At 34.8% G+C, this 18,371-nt stretch overlaps 1 protein-coding gene across 1 annotated transcript in view; it reads left to right on the forward strand.

The window, feature by feature from the left end:
• Positions 1 to 18,371, forward strand: part of BCKDHB (branched chain keto acid dehydrogenase E1 subunit beta) — a 108,683-nt gene that overhangs the window by 30,279 nt on the left and 60,033 nt on the right. Inside the window, exons 7-8 of the mRNA XM_021541604.4 lie at positions 3,909 to 4,006; positions 4,803 to 4,913. Coding sequence (XP_021397279.2) covers positions 3,909 to 4,006; positions 4,803 to 4,913 — 209 coding nt within the window. The remainder of the gene's footprint in view (positions 1 to 3,908; positions 4,007 to 4,802; positions 4,914 to 18,371) is intronic.

Raw genomic sequence — 18,371 nt, forward strand, 5'->3', positions numbered from 1 at the left:
TTTTAGCCTGGTATAATACTTCACCTAAGATTTGCGATCTTGTTGTTCCAGACGGAAATAATTTTCTTTATTTCTATGATGATGGCTCAGTAATTGAATAATGAAATTATATTGCCCCTTCCATAGCTATTTTTCTTTAGCTTTTTGTGAATAGACATATTTGTTCAGAGAGCTTTGTGACTGATGTTACAGTGGGTGTGTAGGGACTTAGTTGAAAAATTAAGGTATTGAGGATGTTAATGAGAAAGAAGATTTTCTATCTGTAAAATTAATGTAGGCTTTTGAGTCTTGTAATTTTCCTCTAATGGACTTCTTTCTGCCTATGAGTCCTCTAAATATTTGTCCATGATATTTTGTTTAGAGTTGTTGATGTATTTGAAATTACAGCTAAAAAGAAACTGTAGGTGGGATAGTCTTTAAAAAACAGGGTATCTGTCCTTATTCAGGGGGCCTGAAGCTAATAATGTTTTGTTTAAACAAGCAAGCAAAAAAAAAAAACAAACCTAACTAAAATAATGACAAAAATCCCACTCCCACTCCATTCCAACCACCAAAAATTTCTAACCTTTTCGGAGTGTTCCTGGCAAGGTTTATTTCTTGTCTTAGTTACATTTGTCTTCAGGTATATATCTGCATATTTTGTTTATAGCTTCTCCTTTATCTTTATCATCCCATCAGATAGTTTTACTGAAAGAAACACTCCCATATTCCCCATACCCTTATCAATAAATGGGACTGAGCAGTATTGATTCCTGTAACTGCAACCCTCAACCTTTGTGGTAAGGTTTGTGTCCCTGTGTGTTCTTCCCCATGGCTTTTCTCTCTTCCTGTTATCCCCTTTTATGTTGTAAAGATCCTTGTCTAGACACCCTTGGTGGAGCAGATGCTGTCTTCATTCACATAACCATACAAATGTTTATCAGAAATATTGTGTATGTTAATTTTCCTTCAATTACATTAGGAGGGAGCAAAGAAATGTAAAACTTTCTGAGTAAAAATATAGAGTTCAATCTGCAAGTACACGCAAAGAGAGTTGCTATTTAACTTACGAGATCATAATGTTATTGAAGGTGCCATAGTGACATCCCCCTAAATGTCAGAGATACTAAGAAAATATCTGAACTAAAGTGGAAAAGGAGGTTTTGATTTATAAAAAGTGTTAACAGCCTGTGCAGTGTCAAGAGAACATAATGGTTATGAATCAAAGGAGAAGATGAGTCACCTTGACATTATCAGGTTTAGACATCTTGTGGAGAACCTACTCTGATGTTTTTTGACCTTTTCAGTTTCATTTAATTGTACTATATATGACATTGGTGGTGTAGAAATAAATACAGCTTGCATCAGTGGTTGTTATAGAGACAAGGCAGGTAGGATGAGAAAACATGTATTTTCTTTCTGCTGTTCAGACTGCTCCTTTAGAAAATGCAACAGATGTTGTAACCTCTTAAAATTGCCATGGCCCTTTTTCACTGATAATTACAAATTTGTTAATTGCTGTATTTGAAATCTGTGTTTGAAACATTTGATTTCAAGTACTTTATTTCTTTAGTAATAGATGAACAGACTGCTTTGTATATAAACACTGTTATCCTGGATTAGATAATTATTATGAAAGAATATTAATAGAATAATTCCATATGCTATTTATCATCTCTATTAGTTGGAAAAGGGGTTTTTACAAAGGCAATCAAGAAAAATCCTTCCAAATTGGACTTTTCTATAATTTTTTGACAAGCTGAATTTTCTATTTTAAATTGTCAGGTATGATAGATGAGCTCATTTAATGGACATTTTGTTGCAGAATGGTTCAGCTATAGTAAGAAATTAGTAATTTGTGTAATTGTATGTTATATTTCATTTTCCTAAGTGGATAAAACCATTGCACAGTGAAAAAGCTTTTATTTCTGTATCATGTACATCTTCCAGTTCTTCCTCTGGCTTATCCCACTCCCTTCAAAACCTTCTCATTCATGTCAGTATCCTGGGTTTTCCCTCAAAGGTCCCATGGTATCTTTTTAAGTTTCTTGTTCTCCATGTCTCATGTAAGTGACCATTTCATGGCAAAAGCAGTCATACAATGCCAATTAGTGTAGTTGTGGGTTTAATTATCTTTCAGGATCTCTTTCTGTTGCTTGAGGGTTGTACAATATGTGAAATCCATAGAAACCTGGTCTGCCACTAATGTGCAGTGAGCAACTGCTGGATGTGCATTTCTTTCCCTTTCTTTCCCAGTCCTATATTTTTCTAGCCACTTGTTATTCAAAGGAATTATTACAGATCAGGATGCTTGGACTAGGTAATCTCCAGAGGTCACTTCCTACCTCAGCCATTCTGTGATTCTGTGATATATGTGGTATTTATAGATCATTATCAACAAGAAAAAAGAAAATTGTCTGCCAGGATTGAACATTATTTGCAACTTCATTTTTTGAAGTCACATTTGGAACTTGTAAGCCAGGAAAAAACCTAGGTCATTTTACTTTTGTTGTATCTACTATAACAGTGAAGGAAAAATACTAACCACTTCACTATTGGTATCACTCAGGGAGATTCTTTATTGTTACTTCAAGAAGCAATTTTGTTCAGCAGGAACTCAAAAAGTATTTATGAGCTATGAAATAAGTAAAAAAAAAAAAGGCATTTTCTTTATAATTTTTTTCTGTGTATTTAGAAGATCTTTTTTTCACTTGTCACTTGAATATGTTTCCAGAAGTATTATTTCAGTTGCTGGTGCATAGACAAGTTCATCTTTAGATCAAAATCAGTATTTCTTCTAAAATATGATATATAGATGTCTTTAATCATAGTTTTAGTCATTGAACCAGTGTATGCCATGTATAGTGCATTGGAGCACTGATTCAAAACTAGCACAACTGACCTAACATTTTTCCAGCTGAAAACTAGTAAATGAATCATGAATGGAGCTATGTTAAATGTTAAAGACGACAAAATGCCTAATTCTTGCCTTCTCTCTTGAATTGTGGTGTATTTTTGGTGACTAGTTAACATTTTTAAAGGAAAAAATATTTAGACTTATTTAAAACTGCTATAATCAGAAGTTCTTGCTGGCATTCCCTATGTAGGTTCTGAAAACTTTGCCTCAATTTAAACATAAAACTGCAGAGCACCATAATTGGATCATCAGGAGGATGCTGGCACAGATGATCCTTCTTGTCTCAGTATTAAAGTATAATTTCAAGACTCTTCTGATGATTACTAGAATAATTAAGGATTGTGATAAATTAGTGGTTATTTGAGATTTTTTTATCAACTGTAGTAGTGTCCATTTCCAAATCTGATGCTGATATTTTGACTTGATGTACACCAGAACTTATTACTATCTTTTGCGTGTGTATATATGCATAATCTTGTTGTGATATATAACATAAATTTAAACTCTACACTGAACATATGTGTAACAGTTTAATTAAAAAGAATTTGAATTGAACCTTTGAAATGAATGCCAATACTCAGTTATTTTGGTCTAATGCTAATAAAATCACACAATTCCTAGGGATAGAAGGGACCTTAGGAGGTCATCCAGTCCAACCCCTCTGCCAAGGCAGAGTTACCCTAGAGCAGGTGACACAGGAACACATTCAGGTGGGTTTTGAATTTCTCCAGAGAGGGACACCCGACAACCTCCCTGGGCAAGCCTGTTCAGTGCTCTGCCACTCTCAACGTAAAGTTCTTCCTCATATTGAAGTGAAGCTTTTTCTGGTTTTGTTTATGGTCATTGCTCTTCATCCTGTCACTGGGCACCAGTAACATACTGAATGTAATTTTAGTCTATTATTTTAGATGGCTTTAAGACTGAAGAAAAATTTTAATGTATGTTTTTTATGGTATAATATTGACTAATAAAGGAATCTAATACTTATTCTCCCCTGTTTCTCTTTTTTCAGTGGAACAAGTTCCTGTAGAGCCCTACAACATTCCACTGTCTCAAGCTGAGGTGCTGCAGACGGGCAATGATGTGACAATGGTTGCTTGGGGCACTCAGGTCAGTAACTCTCAAGCTATTTTGTCACCCATCAAAGCTAGGAGAAAAAGTAATTACTACTACCTGTAAATATCCAGTCCTGACCCCCACAATCAAGGCATATAGCAGTAACACGACATTGCAACCATTTATTATTATTGCTCTTCTAACACACAGTTTAACACCAGCGTTGCAAATGCTGCATTATCTGATTACTATAATTAACATTCTACTTTTTCTCCTAGCTGTTTATAAGATAATGCTTTGGAGATGATCACTTGGCTATGTTTCAGTAAGTTAGAGAAAGAGTAGTTACTGGGACTACTAGAACTGTTTCTTGGCTTTTTGGCTAAGATTAGATGTAGTGCAGTGTAGTATTTCTGAATGAACTTAATGAATCCTGCTTTTTGCAGGATTGCATGGGACTGCTACATTAAAATACATTACTCTGATGTATTTGGGTATTAGCTTAGTTACAGTCCTAACAAAAAATTTCTAAAACTCATTCAAACTGATTACACAAAAAAAAAAAATAGTGAGGACTGATACTATTCACTGAAAGAGACTTCTCTAGAAAGCAAATTTTGTTCTCAGTGATTCTTCAGTGAATTTAGTTTTTGGAGTGGTGCTAAAATACTGGGAATAATTAAGTACTAAATAAGAAGTATACACTAAATACTAAATGGTTATTATTGAATAGAAACATCTCTGCTCAACATGTAGGTAATAAGTTAAATTACTGCTTGTATTCCATATGTATAATTTAGATCAATTTGCATAATTTAGATTATTTGGTGATGATGCATTGCTTTTCCAGGTACATGTGATTAAAGAGGTGGCAGCAATGGCTCAAGAAAAGCTTGGTGTGTCCTGTGAAGTTATTGATCTGAGAACCATCTTACCATGGGATACAGAGACTATTTGCAAGGTAAGGAAGTGATGCATATTAATTTAAAAACAACCTAGGTTGTTTTAAAAAGACCAACATTTTTTGCTTTGTTTTGTATATATTGTTTGGCATTTTTTGTTCTGTATCATAAATGCAGAGTACATGCACATTACATGGACCAGACATTTGCTTTAGCATTGAAAGAGAATTATGTTTCAGGGCTCAAAATAATGTCAGAATACATGTTCTTTACTTTCAAGCAGAGGGTTAATCAGATTTCATCAGACTTCTGCCTGAAAGTTGCTTTTCCACAATTTCTGAGTCTTTGTCTTTCTGACATCCTTGCTGTCTTTGGCAAAATTTTTATCTTTTTTTTCTTGCTGTTTAACATCTTCATCTAGTTGTAGGTCTGCAGTATTGTGCCTTAGTGTTTATCTGTATTTTTAAAAATAAATGTTTTCATTTAAGGTATGAATTCTTGGGTTGGGGAGAAAAATCAGCATTTACTCTTCTCAGACTACCTAGTTTGAAATTCCTGGGTATTCACAAAAGCACAAAGAAGTGCTTCTCTTCTTTGTGGAAGTCTTTGATGTCACTAACAGAACACTTACTGCTTCTGCTAGAGCTGAGTGTTTCCTTAATCTGGCAAATCTACAGTCCTGCAGGATCATGGCTAACAACTCATTGGGTTCTAATTCAGCCTGAGCTTACTTGCTTATTTTATGCTCCTGAACAAATTACTCAGAAGATTGAGAATGTCTGCAGCTTTCTTAAGACAGACCTACTAACTGTAGTGTACTGAGTTAACCACAGGGATGAGAACAGCCATGGGCTTGGAAAAAGTTGTGTGATTCCATCAAGTACTTCATCTGCCTGCAGTTGCTAATTTAAGGCAATATGGTGTTGTATTCAGCTAACTGAGATTGTACAGATGTTTAAATAGGGCAGATCAGCCATATACCAGACTCTATATACTTGGAATATCTTAATTGTATAGACAAGTGTTTTGTCATTCTGTGTTTGCTTAGTAAGGGCCTTGCTTCTGGTCAGGTAACATATAAACACATTAAGTATGATAAAGGGAAAGATGGGCCATTGGTCTGCTACTCTATGGCAAAGCTTGTATTTCTCCTCAGTTTTATTTATCTGAGGGACTGCCAGTAGGATGGGATGGAATAGATTATGGGAGGAAAGATCTATGTTGTGCATTTGCTATTGGCTGCATTCTGCTGTCTGGTTGTGGATGTGTTACAAATTGTGTACTTATATGTGTAGCTATGATTTGTCTCATATAAATTTGATATTCTTGGTTGAAGAATTTGTTTTTTTGTTTGAAGTGTATTTCTTGTTACTTGGATGTACTTTCTAGTTCTAGCCGTAAAAAATGAAATGTGTTGAGTTACTGTCATCAGTATGAAGTGAAATTTTGGCCATAATCCTTTACAATTTCTTCTGGATAAGTAAAATTATTTTTTTTTTTTAGGTAATTCTTTTTCCTTCTTTGAAGATTTGAGATGTAATTCTTTGAAAATAAAGTATCTCTTTGAAAGAGCAGTTAAGTCTGTTTTGTTGGGTTGGATCTGCACTGAAATGCCATGAGGAAAAAATGTAGCTGTGGATAGGAAGTGCAGAGCTTTAGTTGTACAATATTTTGCAAATATATTTTTTAAATTTGGATATTCCATGAGGATTTTTAGCTCATGTTCTGTCCTGAGCATATTTTGATAAATAAAAATATCATATAATGGTTTGGGTCCAAAAAGATTTTAAAAGATCATGTAGTTTCAACTCTCCTGCCACAGACAGGGACATCCTCTATTAGATCAGGTTGCTCAGAGTCCCATCCAGGCTGGCCTTGAACACTTTCAGGGCTGGGGGATCCACAACTTCTCTGGACTGCTTGTTCAGTGCCTCACTGCCCTTGCAATGAAGGTTTTTTTTTTTTCCTAATATCTAATCTATTTTTTCCTAATATCTAATCTAATATCTAATAACCCTTCTCTCAGTTTGAAGCTCTTCCCCCTTGTTCTGTCAATACATGCTCCTGTAGAAAGTCTCTGTCCATCTTTATTGTAGGCTTCTTTCAGGTACAGGAAGGCTGCAATTAGGTCACCCCAAAACCTTCTCTTTTCCAGGCTGAACAATCCCAATTCTTAGTGCTTCCTTGTAGGAGGGGTTCTCCATCTCTCTAAAAGATGGAATAGATGGACCTGTTGCTTTAAATCTGCTAATAAGTTTATTATTAAGAATTAAGAGAGTAATTAAAAAAAATTATAGTGGCTGTTGGCTAGGCAGGTCAGCTGTTTATTATAATAAATACCAAACAGTAAATGTTTTTAGTTAGCACTGCTATTATGTTAGTTTGGCTGTATGCTGGCTGGTCTGATGGGAGAAATGTTAAATTCTCTTCTTTAGATCTTGTCTGTTTTGCTCAGCTGAAAATAATTTGTGGTTTGCATTTGTGCATTATTTGGTTACATTATGTAACACTGAAACTTTTTAAATTCAATTTGCATCTTGGATAGCTTTTAAGGTAATTGCTAGTGTAAACAGATGGATGGAACTACAGCTCTAGCTGCTTGCTCTAGTCCCAGCCCATGAGGAACTGCTTGTGGCAGCTGTTGCAGTTGACAGTGGCTTACAGCATCAGTCTGGGTAACGTGACTTGTTATTCCCATCCTGAGATGCCAGTGTCAAGGTCCAAAAGATCAGTAGAAAAGTTGGCCATTCCAGAGAAAGTCCTCAGCTGTCCATTGGTCTGCTTATGTTCTCTCTGTGGGGTCTTAAATGATAATGGAATTGCTTTTACTCCAGTCCAACCCATAAGCAAATTATCAGCTGCTACAGGTCTGACTATTTGCCTGTGACTGTTACTTATAAACATTAGGCCAGGTTTTTGTTTTTCCTTGTCACACATGTGCTTGAAATGCATCCGTTGTCTCTCTGTCCTGTTGGATGCAGATGATGGTGCACATAATATACTATAACCTTATTGCTCTTCTGCTGGTGCTGGAATGCATGGTCCATGGCTGATGGGAGCCTGCATGGTGGTGGAGACCAGGACTTTGGGTTTTGCTGTAAAAACACATCCCTCAGTTTCACTGCTGGGAATGGTATCCTTTGTGATCAGTAAAAGCTGTCATTTTATTCTAAGCTGGAAATACCTGCAACTTTAATTTGACAGCTGTGATGTAGGCGTGGAGAGGGATGGGCTGAAATTGTTAGTGCTTTGGAGATGAGCAGTAATACGCAAATTTTCACTGGAAATATAACTCCTTAGTTTGCTTTCTGTACCTTTTTTGAGACAGAAAATTATGTCATGAAAATTCATATTTTTTAGAACTATGAGAAGCTGTGCTTCACAACTGCCAGCAGAGGCCTCTTCTAGTCAAGTTAAGTGTCTGCTTTGACTTAGCACTGCTCCTATGAGCATGTTTGTGAATAAATGCCTCTGAGAGAAACATGAATAAAGAATGAATACAGTGAGCATAAATAAAAATTACTGTTTAATGTTACTGATATTTTCTTTGCATTTTTGATACTTTGAGATTTTTCTCAGTTTTGAAGTAGGTTAGCATTTGTCATCTGCATGAGGAGATGAGGTTGCACCTGCCTGGAGCAGACTGCCATGGACTTTGAATGGATCCCACCAGTGATAGAAACTTTTATTGTTACAATTCCTGGAATGGGTCAGCATACTCACAGGGGCTACATTTTTCTTTTGTTGCTCTTCAGATGTCTAAGAAGGAGAAATGAAGGTTGACTTAGTTTCAGGAGCTCATAGAGCTATTCTAGAGAAACAATATTTCCACAAGTGCATCAGTAGTCTTGTTTCTTCATGAGATAAACTGGCCTCTGGAATGGTCATGGTTTAAAAGTTTGGTCAAAAAAAAAAAAAAAAGGGAAACTGTAATTTTCCTAGAGTAAAGTTATGTGAGACAAATTGAACTCGTAATTTTGGAGCTGACAAATGACACCTGCTGCTGACGTAAAGGACATAAGTAGTTTAAAAAAAAATCTGACATTTTTACTAGGATGAAAGCAAAGAATCTGTGTTTTATATATGTTTCTGTACATTAAAATGCATGCTGATCTGTAATCTTTCTAAGGTCTTTTGCAAGAAAAATGGGGTAGATAGTACAGATTGTACATGCACAGACTCCCAGTATATTGCTTCTGAATGAGACATGAAGCAAAAGCAAACATGTACTTTTTCCTTGCAGGATTGAAAGTAAACCCAACATCAACTCCCAATATGTAGCTGTATAAATCAGCTTAAAAAGTTTTGTTGTTATGTGTCAGAAAAGTGACACAAGCTTGTTTAAAGAGTATATGTTGCCTTAGCTGCTTCCTTAGGAAGTGTAATAGCAAAGGCTTGTCTATGTATACATTTTCAAAGCACAATATCATTGTGGTCAGTGAGAAATTTGTTAGGTCTCTTGTTTACTTTGACAATCTTCACTGATTTCTGACTAAAGCTTTTGTTTTATTCATTAGGACTGGAGTATAAGACGTACAGCAGTTATAACTCAAAGAGATTAATTAACTGTCCATAGCATTGTTGGTTTTTTTTATTTTTTTATTTTTTGATGGAGAGAATGCTTTCCCTGTGCTTATTCTAACATTAACATCCTACATCTGTGTGTTTCATTCATGTATGAGTGGACTGGGATCAGGAGTGATTTGTTTTCCATTATACCTTCACCTGTAAACACGAATGCATGAAATGATTGTGTTTTTCAACATACCCTGCTGATAAAGAAGCCTCTGCCTTGAATGCCCTGCTGTTGCATGTGCATGCAGACATCTGCATTTAGTGCAGCCACAGCAAAGATGTCAGTACCTAATCCAGACAGATAACACTTTTCCACTATTTGATTGATTTGCTGCGTTATTATTGAAAGGCTAAGCTGCCATGAAGGACACTGCTCAGAAAACTGAAATATGAGCGATATATGAATTATCTATAAAAGTGGTTATTTATAAGCCACAAAACTGTTTCAAAAACTTTCTCCCTTTCAGAAATGACACTTTAAAACATAAATTTATTTCCTTCACTATACTTAACACATTTGCTTGGATACTTTGAATAGATTAGGCTGTGTGGACTTTCCTGTGTATGAACTGCTGGGTGATGTGGTATCGACTAAAAAGCCCATGGCACACTTCCCAGTGCTTCATTGGTCACATTCAGGGTAATATTCTGTAGTTGTTGTGGCTTTTATACTGAAAAATGTGTGTTACTGGAAGTAGGAAATCTAGCTCAGGATTAAGCACTCTTAAAGGATTGGGTAAGTTACTGTAGTTTTTTCACCCTGAATTAAGGCAAGAATGTTAATTTAGGTGTTGAACCAATTAGTATCAATCTGCCATTTTAACTGCAAATACACATTTTTATACTTTTGAATTGTTTAGAAGGCAAGTATTTGCCATGTACAGTGATAGCTAATTAGTCAACTGTCTCTGAATGGTTGCTACCTTCATGCAAAGAAATGTTGAGAATAGAATTTGCTTTTTAGGATACTATACTACAGTCAAGTGAAAAAGCATGTGTGTAGTTCTGGGCACTCCATGGTACTTTGCTCCTCTTCAGGAAGGATTCTGCAGACCCTTCATGGAGGTCAGCAAAAATGCTTGTCAGGCTGCAAATACATCTGCTACTCATTGGAAAGAGCAAATTTGAGCAAAAGAAATACAGAGTTCCACAGAAGAACCAGTGGGTAATACAGATTGGGCAAACTCTGTGCCTGTTTTCCATCTAGGCTCTTGACAGGAGCCTTTGTTTCCAGCATGTATTGAAGCATTATCCTTAATGCACAAGTGGCATTTTTGTCAGATATCATCAGTGATTAATTTTCAGTAGTACATCTTTCATGTCCTATACTTACTAGGCAGCATGTCCTAGCAGACCTATAGATCTACCAGCTTGTTCCATTCCTTTAAGTTTACTTAATCTATTTGGACTGTGAATAAAAGGAAAACCAAGATCAGCAACGGGGTTTTTTATGCATTAACTACACTCACCAGGCATTGAACTGTACAATTGTAGCACAGGTATCCTGGGATCAGATTTATGTTTCTTGGCTATCTGTTCTTGATCTTTTGCCATTTTATATGTTGCTCCTTGGATTTCTTATTGAATGGATCTTGTACCTATAAAATATAATTAAAGTTGTACAGCTTGCATGATGACAGTTAATTTTGTCACTGTTTCCATAAGAAACTTGTGCCTTTTGGTCTTGTAGTTTCAAGTTGCTAGACCATGCTGTGGACTGTTGCTTGGCTTCCAGAAGCAGAACGCTGGAGCCATACTTGGAAGCAGATATTTTAAAACTATGAGAATATTTACATAACCATTTTAGAAACTAATTATTGATATCTTTGTTCTTCTGTGTTTTAAGAAAGCTTTGAAGCCTTTTTTTTTTTTTAATTCCGATGCATCTTGTTTTTTCAGGGAAGTACCTTAGTGCCAAGGTGTTGTCTATTTATAATTCTGTTTTCTCCTTTCTTCCTCCCAATATAATAGTTCTCAGTCTTTTTGCCTATATATTGACAAGTGATACTTGAGAAAGACTCTGATTAGAAAAAAAACATAGGTAGAGAAAAGGCTTTTTTGTTAACATGTAGTATAGTGCTGATGATACTGTCCATCAGTTCTTCATCAGATCTTTTCCCTTTTGCTTACATTATGTATTAAAACCTTCAGATTTAAAGGCACTTATGCAAATAAATGGATAGTGGTACAGTCTATGGTTAGAAACTATTTTATGGCTCCAGTATGTGCATTTATTTTTTCCTTGCAATTGGTGCTGATTGAATTCTAATGGAAGTTGGGATGACGTCCCATGATGGTAATCATATATGAGTCATTCTTCCATAGATATAATTACTGCTTCCCTACAGTATTGCCTTTCTTTAGATGTCTGTAGCTATTTATCCTGCCATTATCACTTAGTTGAGCCAGCTGCTCTTTTAATCTACTATTTTTTTAAGATACACATGCTGTAGATTCTTTCTATTTGTGCTTTATTAACCTTTACCCCATGAAAATGTAGTTGTAAGTATTTCTGCAATAATTTTGTACTTCTAAAGATAATGTTGAAATTCATCATGTCAAGATTGTAATCTGTTTTTTACTGAATTGTCTAACAATATGCATTTATTAATAGCACAGTGCACTGTATGTAGCCTCTTGTAAGTATTTTTATGTTCACGGTGAAGGCAATCTGAAATGCTTGTAATAAAAGCGTAGACTACAGAGTTTTCCAAAGGTAAGTATTGTTGGAATGTTTTTTATAGGAAGGCTTTGTTTTTCTTTAAGATATATATACTCAGGTATTTTCCAAAGGTCTTAGAACTATACCTAGTATTACACTTAGTTTTTGTTATGCTGCTACCTCATCTGATACGACTACTGTGGGACTGGACAAATAATTTCCTATCCCTCTCATCTTTGTTTTGTGTTCAAGAATCTGTACTTGAAGATTGCTTTCATTTTTTGTCTGCCACACAACAGTGTTCAGCACAATCAATTTGTGATTGGGTTTCTTCTAAATAAACTCAATCTAATCTAGAATAACTTTTTCTGTCAAGCTATTATGGACCACTCCTAAAATCCCCCAAGTCTCTTGAAATTCTTTTAGGCTGTTTGACTCTGCTCTTTGCAACTAATGGTGGGCTGAACTAATGCATGAAATCCTGAATATCCGATTACCTTTTTGACTCCTTATGATAGAACAGTTACTTTCTTGTTATATGTATTATATCTTCTTGTTACCCAACTTTTGATAGCTCTAAGATACATTAAGACCTTTACCATATTGAAATGTTTGAAATTCTGGTTATATGTTAATGAGTCCTCTACTACTGTTTTTATCATATGAAGGTTGAACTGGTCTGAAAACCTTTCAATTTGCTTACTTTTTCTATGTATATAATTTGCACTGTCCTGAAATTTATGATATTTCACTTAATAATATGATAGAATAGTACAGAATTTGCTTGGACTTCTTGGATATTTCACTTTTGCATGTGGATATAGAAAACCAAAAAATTGCTGTTTTGTAATGTCACAGAAAATGTCCTAGAATGTGATGCATGTATTTAATTTTTGCATGGTTAAATAGTGGTTTAACATGGAAAAAAACCAGGCCTGCATTTTTTTTCTCTCAAGAAACAAATCAGACTAATTTAGTTTTCTTAGCTTTTTGTTTGCAAAATATGCTTTTGATATGTAAAGCTGTTTCTGCAGAAATAGTTTCGTTTGATGTGCAGTTTTGAGAATCCTAAACTTTGTACGTTTCAAAGTTCTTGAGGACTTTAACATAAAAGGAAATTATAAAACAAAATAATTAATTTTAATTTTCTGTGGTGCTACATTTTAGCAGTGTACTTCAGCAACTTTTCTCCCCTATCTGTGATTTCTGTTCAATTGTTATCTAGAACTAACCCTACAGAACTGAGAAGCTGCCTTCTGTGCAGAGTATTCTTTTTCAGATAACACACGACAGAATTTCAAGGGACAGATCTTAACTTTTACTCTTAGTCTCTTGTGCTTGAAATTTTGCTCCCAGCTAAATTACATATAGATTTTTTTGTGTTTGTATGTTGGATAAAGCAAGTGATTAGTGGTGCTGTGACACCGTGTGGCTTCATCTCTTGGGAGATGCTCATCTAATTTACCTTTAATATCTCTGGAGATCTTTGTGCCTGTTTTTGCCTGGCATCTGAGCATATTCTGTTTTCTGTGCTTAAAAAGAAAAAAAGCTTTGCTATTATTCAACTTGATTCTTCTAGGCACAAAGGGAAAAAAAATAAAAAGGAAAAGAAGTATCTGATTAGAGAGGTTGTCTTTGTCTTTTCCAGACACAAAGAGCAGGAGGAATGACTGTTGCAACATTTGCTACTGCTCTTGTTGCTCTCTTCAGGTACCCTTTTGGTGCACAGAGATGTGTTACAATAATTTTTAGCCTTTGTGCTTGAAGTACAAGCTAGTTAAAATGAGGAGCCAATTGAAAGGAAGTACTTTGAGCTGTGGCATGTATGCATCCTTACTTTGAGAAGAATGGAAAAAAATCAGGCCTTAAAAAAATTGGTAGGAAATGCAGGATGGACCAGTGACATCTGGGAAAAAGCAGGAGATTCCATTGGCAGTGCTAGAATGTTGTCATATGCTTGATTCATGTTTATTCTGCCAGTGACTTGACTAAAAACTACCTATCTGTGTAGTTCTGGAAGTGGTTTGATTTTACTTATCATAATGAGCATAATGAGTCTCACTACAGTGCTAAATCTGCTGGGAAATTGGGTATTCTCTGCTTTTTGTGAATATTAGTACAAAATAAATTTCCTGAACTGTCTTGACACTGTTGTTACTTACTTTTCTACTTGTGTGATTATTCTGCAAATGCTTTTGCCACTAATCAACCTAGTAGCTTGTGAGCTGGTGTTATATAGTTATATTGCCAATTTATGTTATTTAAAATAAGAAAGATTTATTAATAAAATTATAAAAGGTCTTTAGTGGGAACTATTTCAGACTGATTTTTTATCTCATTGATGAGACAATATGAAGAATAACATATAAGAAAAGTCAGAAATTAAATTAATAAAGTACTGGAAGTTCTTAATATGAAGCAATTTTAAATAACCATGTTAAACATAAAAATAATCATCAGTATTTTTTCAAATAGTGTGGTGTGAGGGGAATTGCTCATTCAGCCTACTGAGGAAGCTGTCAGCATTATGAATGATTACTATGATATAAGTTTAAGATTATGCAATTAATATGTTTTTTCAATTTGATTCAAATGTGAGGTATTTATTAACTTGCCTAAGCAGTATTCTGTTTAAACTGCAGTTGCATTACTTGGATCAGCAGTGAAGTGTGCTGTAAGTTGGAGCTGTGCTTTGGTTTGTGTCTTGTAGCTGAAGACTTGCAAAAGTTTACGGAGAATGCTAATCAAACTTTCCAGATGAGAAGAGAGGAAGTGGTAATTTAATACTACTTGGTTACTGTATAATCCTTGTGCTAGAAATGAGCATTCTGATTTCTCTGTCCAGCTGAAAACCCCCATATTGCCAGTTTTAATAAATTCCTTGCTTGCACATGACAAAACTGTAAAATCACTCTTTTGGCATGTGGTCAATAAGTACTAATGTATACGTACTAATGTATACTATATTATCACATCTGGCACTTGTGCATTTACTGACATGCTACCTAAACTTTGAAACTTACAACAGTGCTGTGTTTGGAAGGTTACAGATTTCTTAAGGAAGAAGGACATAAAAGGCTGCAAAATGGGACTCAGTTTTGAGTTTAAAGAGCAAGTGGCATCTATTTTTCATTTGCCATAAAACTGGTATGTTACTTAAGTATTAAAGGAAAAAGTTGATTTATTAAACTTTTTCAAGTGTTTTAAAACATTTCTCATAAAAATTTCAAATTTTAAATTTAGAAGATATGTATTTTCTTTTTGCTTTTTCTCACAGGGAAAATGGTATTGAGGTGAAAAAAACAAATTTGTGTTCTTAAGCTCAGCAGTGGGACCTAGTTTTTCATGTGTTAGTATGGAACTATTTGCAGTATGATGGGAACAATTGTTGCACTTTAACAAGCCCATGGAAACAATTTATTTCTGATTACCAGCTATGATGTTTTGCTGACATTAGAGAACTGTCTTGATACTATTGTTTTTTGGCTAAGAGCTCAGTGATGTTTTAAATAATAGATTGGCAAGGGGAAGATGTGATTTTTAGATTTTGAAACTGTCAGCAGTTTGTGGTAATACAGTTTTATTTTCCAGTGAAAGAAAATAAATATTTCAGAGTAATCTGTCTACATAGTCACTTGTAAATTGTCCTTTCTACTGGACAATCAAAATAGATTTGAAGTAGTTAATGCATATGTTACTGGGTATGTATATGTCTAGACTTAAAGTATCATCTTGATTGACATGTAAGTATCATCAAGATTGATGTATCTATGTTGAAATTAAACCTGAAGGATCTTGGCTGTTATATCTAATTGCGTAGATGCAATATTGAAGTGTTTCAAAATGTAGAGATTTTCTAGGGCAATTACTTGGGGTAATTGAAAAGCTAATATATGGACCCTTTCTTGTTTCAGAAATGGCTTAGTAACACACTGGGATGTGCTTAGTAGAAAACATAAATTTAGCTATATATTTTTTTTCTCTGTGACTTCAGTAGTTCTCAAATATTTAGTATAACTGTAACTTTTTTTCTCAAGTCATCAGTGTTAATTTTCTGACCTGTATCACACTAGTATAAAATACCTTTTTTTCCCGCCTCAATATTGGGAAAAAGTCAAAATAAATGTGGGTAGAAGTCTCACATTCCCCCTCTCTCCTGTATTAATTTAGTATTTATTTCATTATCACCTAAAGTAATATCAGAACTGACACAATTGAGTAGCTGATGATTCAGCAAAGTACAGAGGAAATTGCTGATGTGATGAAGTTTTGAGCTTTCACCATCTGTGTTCTAAAGAAATAAAGTATTTTTTGTCACTACAGAAATGCTGATCTTTAAATATATAAGAAACTGAGCAATCTAAAATTACGTAATTTAGGGGTTTAATGGTTTAATAAGTAAACATCATTAGAAACGTGGAAGTATAAAGGGAGAAACTGTGATTAGCATTAGTCAAATGACTTACAGATCCTTTAAGATATTTGTGAAATTACTCAATTTTTTTTAATGCTGTGGTCTTGCCTTATATAAATTTTGAATTCATCTTTCAAGTGTTGCCTGAGAAAAATACATTAATTATTTAGGTCCTCCAGTAACTTTTAAAGTTTTAGTTCTTTTGTCTCATTTTCTTCAAGGCATTACAATACAGACCCTTAGCTTCCTTTTCCAATTTTCTGAATTTAGCATGCTAACTGTTAAACTTTTGCTTAACCAATTCCCCTTTAAGGAAAAGAAGTGATCACAAAGAGTAAGCAACATTCTTTCTCTAAAATTATTACATTCCACTCAAGAAAATTTTACCTGAAAACTCTAGAAACTGTAATAAACTTGTTTCTGAAAAGCTTTTTGCAAACACTCCTCTGAAGAATATCAGAGAACACAGAATTTTTTTATGGGACAGTAAGTTGTTGAGCTTCTGTGAGAAGTGGTGTGCAGCAAGTGCTTTTCTGTAAGCAAATGTTACTCAGAGTAAAAAAAATGGAGAAACAGAAGGAAAAAACCTCATGTTTTTTGCTACCTACAGTGCTGGGTATTTGGTCTTCCCTCTGGCCCTTGCCCTAGCAAACCAAGGCTTTTAGAGATCCTTAACAGAACTACAGCTCTGCTAATTACTGCTTTCCAAAAATGAATTGACATTCTGGTTGAATATAGTTTTGCTCTGTTGACAAGCTTAGTTATGCTTCTTTCATTGTTACACTCCGAGATGTACAAAGCTCCTTGGTATTTCCTTGGATCTGTGTTTAATCTGCCTTCTCTCTCTGGTCCTGCATATGTAGAGGATGTAAATGAGGACATCTGTACAGTCATTTCAGTGATTACAGTGGTGCAGCATTAATTCCAGGCTGGGAATGAATGTTATTCAATAATATTGCATTTGGAAATTAAAGCTTTGAGACAAGAAGATCTGATTTGTGCCTTGTATGGTTCTTACAGAAACTTCATGGTTTATCTGTCTGTATCCCTCCTGCCACTGATCATAAAAACTGTCTTAGCGATTTGGGAGAAAAATATTATTGTGACACATAGTTGAAGACTATGACATTTCAAACTGCTTAGAGGAAAGACTGCCTCAGATATGCAAGGAGTACGAAATAAGCAGATAGGAGGGAACAAAGGCTCTTATTCAGCAATAGTCAGAGCTCTGCAGTGAATGAATTACAGGCTTTGATTATTTTTTGTGTCACATACAAAGATGACTGCTGTCTTTTAGTTGATAAACATTTAAAGGGTTCAATATCTTTTAAGCTGCTGATCTAAGTGAAAAAATGCAAATGCCTGTGTATCTTGTTGAACAGAAGCCAAATAGTTATTTCTTTTAGGAGTATACACAAAATAGATAAGGAATATTTGCAAACTCATATTTCCGATATTGTTTTCATGCTGCTGCTCATTGTAAATCTATGGTGATCAGTGATCAATTACAAAAATTTATACCAGGCTGTTTTTCCCAGATTACTTTCACAGTTTTTTTAGCTCACCAGGAGAGGCTATCTAAAAATAAAATGTATTTCTTGGTCTATAGATAGAATTTCTTTTGTCTACATTTTCAAATTACTATAATTAATTAGTGGGCTAGTATGTTAAAAGGTTCGATGTAGTGATTAAATGAAGCTCAGTTGTGTGTCAGGAAATACCTGTCTCAAATATGAGGCTTGATTCAGTGTGGGTTGCTAAAGAGATTTCCATTGAGACCAAGAGATTTCCATTGAGTGTTTTTGTGTGTGTTAATGTTTCATTGTCCTGTTCTAACCCATCAAATGTCATTGGCTTACTGTTGCT

Source organism: Lonchura striata, chromosome 3, assembly GCF_050655825.1.
Source record: "Lonchura striata isolate lonStrDom1 chromosome 3, ASM5065582v1, whole genome shotgun sequence".
Lineage (NCBI taxonomy): Eukaryota > Metazoa > Chordata > Aves > Passeriformes > Estrildidae > Lonchura > Lonchura striata.